Source organism: Dipodomys ordii, unplaced genomic scaffold (assembly GCF_000151885.1).
Source record: "Dipodomys ordii isolate 6190 unplaced genomic scaffold, Dord_2.0 Scaffold1451, whole genome shotgun sequence".
Classification (NCBI taxonomy): domain Eukaryota; kingdom Metazoa; phylum Chordata; class Mammalia; order Rodentia; family Heteromyidae; genus Dipodomys; species Dipodomys ordii.
Window position 1 is genome coordinate 1 of NW_012268667.1, and position 2,390 is coordinate 2,390.

Genomic DNA, 2,390 nt, shown 5'->3' on the forward strand with positions numbered 1-2,390 from the left:
AAGCTGGAAGTGGCGCTGTGGCTCAAGTGGTAGAGCGCTAGCCTTGAGCTGAAGAGCTGAGGGACAGCGCCCAGGCCCAGAGTTCAGGCCCCACAACCGCACCAAAAAAAAAAAGAAACTGGAAGGTAGCTCATCTAGTAATCCTAGCTACTCAGGAGGCTGAAATCTGATCATCACAGTTCAAAGCTAGCCCCAAGCGAGAAAGTCTATGATACTCTTCTCTCCAATTAATCACCAAAAAGCCAAAGTGTAGCTATGGCTCAAGTGGTCAAGTGTTAATTATACTAACATTGAGTAAAAAAAGCAAAGGACAAATGGCCAGGCCCTGAGTTCAAGCTTCAATACCAGCACAAAAAGAGCAAGCTGGGTACCAAGGGCTTATGCCTGTAATCCTAGCTACTCAGGAGACAGTTCAAAGTCAGCCCTGGCAGGGAAGTCCAAGACTCTCTCTCTTTTTTTTGCCAGTCCTGAGGCTTGAAATCAGAGCCTGAGCACTGTCCCTGAGCTTCTTTTGAGCCACAGCACCACTTCCAGCTTTTTCTACTTGTGGTACTGAGGAATGGAACCCAAGACTTCATGCATGCTAGGCAAGCACTTCTACCATTAAGTCACATTCTCAGCCCCAGTCCAAGACTCTTAATTCCAAACAACTACCAAAAAAGCTGGAAGAGGGCTGTGAGTCAAGTGGTAGAACTAGTCTTGAGCACAAAGGCTCAAGCTACCTAAGTTAAAGCCCCAGAACTGACAGAGAGGGATAGGGGAAGGGAGGGAGGGGAAGGGGGAAAAGGAGGGAGAGGGAGGGGGGGAGAAGGAGAGAGAGAATAGAACAAGGGCCAGCAGAGAGAGAAAAACAAGAGAACAAAGGCCTGGAATGTAGGGATCACTTTCTCTCTAAGTCCCAATCCCAGTCTTGTCCTTCTTAGAAGCTCACCAGAGCGCAGGTTGGTCATAGTAGAGGGCAACTGGAGGTAGGCAGGGTTGTGGGTGGTGACACCAATCTCAATGGAGCCAGCCCATTTGTCCACCATCTTGTCAATGCGCACCTGAAACACCTCTCCGTCCCGAAGGGCTCTGCTGCTCAGTACCACGCCATGGTTGAAGTCATCGGTGGCACTGAGAACACAGCAAGCACAAACTCAGATACCAACACACACTGAGTCTATCAAATCTTAGCCCAGAAGCACCTGCCGGCAGACACAGCCCTAAGCCACCAACCAGACCTCATGCTCCAGAAGCTCCCCATCTTTCTGTCCAGGACTCCCCAAACCAGACTCCCACTGCCTTCTATGTTTCCACCCTGCCCCGATGCCAGTAGAGCCCCTTCTGTAGGTTTCTCCCCACCCCATGGGCCATACTGGGGCCTCAGGGCAGTGCGTCCCTCGTGGGTAATGGCTGCCTTCTGCCCACAGTTGGGGTGGAAAAGCAAGCGCTCAGGTTCTGCCTGGGCAGCAGGAGCAGCACGACGAAGAGCACCCTCAGGGGATAGTGCACGCAGGATGGCATTGTTCCGACGAAGACGGTCGCTGTGGTTGTTATTGTGAACGATAGTGACCTTCACAGCCATCCCATATAAGTCTACAACACCATAGACTACCGGGGGTGTCAATGGGGTAGCCACACCTGTGAAGGAGAGGAGGCGAGTCTCGGGAAGGCAAGAACCAAAGAGGAAGTGAGCTAGGGACCAGACTCAATGACAGCCCAGACAAATGGCCCTTCCTCAGTGTCTTCTTACCCTGGTCAATGCCATTAATGAAAAAGTGCAGAGCAGAGTTGGACTTTCTGGTCAGGCCAATATGGTCACCTTCCTGTTCAAAGCAGAAAAATAACTCAATCTGGAATTTAGTCAGTCAAGTTCCACAGTAGTCCTGGGCCTTTCCACTATCGTGGGGCCTGAACTCTGGGCCTGGGCGCTGTCCCTCAGCTCTTCAGCTCAAGGCTAGCACTCTACCACTTGAGCCACAGCGCCACTTCCGGCTTTTTTCTTTTTGCTTATGTGGTGCTGAGGAATCGAACCCGGGGCCTTGAGCATGCAAGGCAACCGCTCTACCGCTGAGCCACCTTCCCAGCCCCTAGGTTTGATTCTTAGTACCACGTAAACAGAAAAAAACAGAACTGGCATTGTGGCTCAAGTGGCAGAGTGCTAGCCTTGAGTAAAAGCTTAGGGACAGTGTCCAAGCCCTAAGTTCAAGCCCACCACTGACCAAAAAAAAAAAAAAAAAAAAAAGTGGTGCTGTGGATCAAAGTTGTAGAATACTAGCTTTGAGCAAAAGAGCTCAGGGAGAGCGACTAGGCCCAAAGTTCAAGCCCCATGACTACCACTACCATCACCAACAAAAAAAGGCACTTTTTTTGGTAGCATTAGGTATTGAATCCAGGACCTTGCACAGGGT

The 2,390-nt window shown here is 50.7% G+C and overlaps 1 protein-coding gene across 1 annotated transcript; it reads right to left on the reverse strand.

Annotated features, from left to right (window-relative positions):
* Window positions 1-884: 884 nt before the first annotated feature.
* Window positions 885-1,803, reverse strand: LOC106001973 (neuralized-like protein 4; the record flags this gene model as incomplete). Its single annotated transcript, XM_013036905.1, has 3 exons — window positions 1,733-1,803; window positions 1,356-1,620; window positions 885-1,113 (listed from the first exon to the last, which is right to left on the reverse strand). Coding segments are annotated over exons 2-3 (438 nt in total), but the record flags the coding sequence as incomplete, so codon positions are not given.
* Window positions 1,804-2,390: the final 587 nt, after the last annotated feature.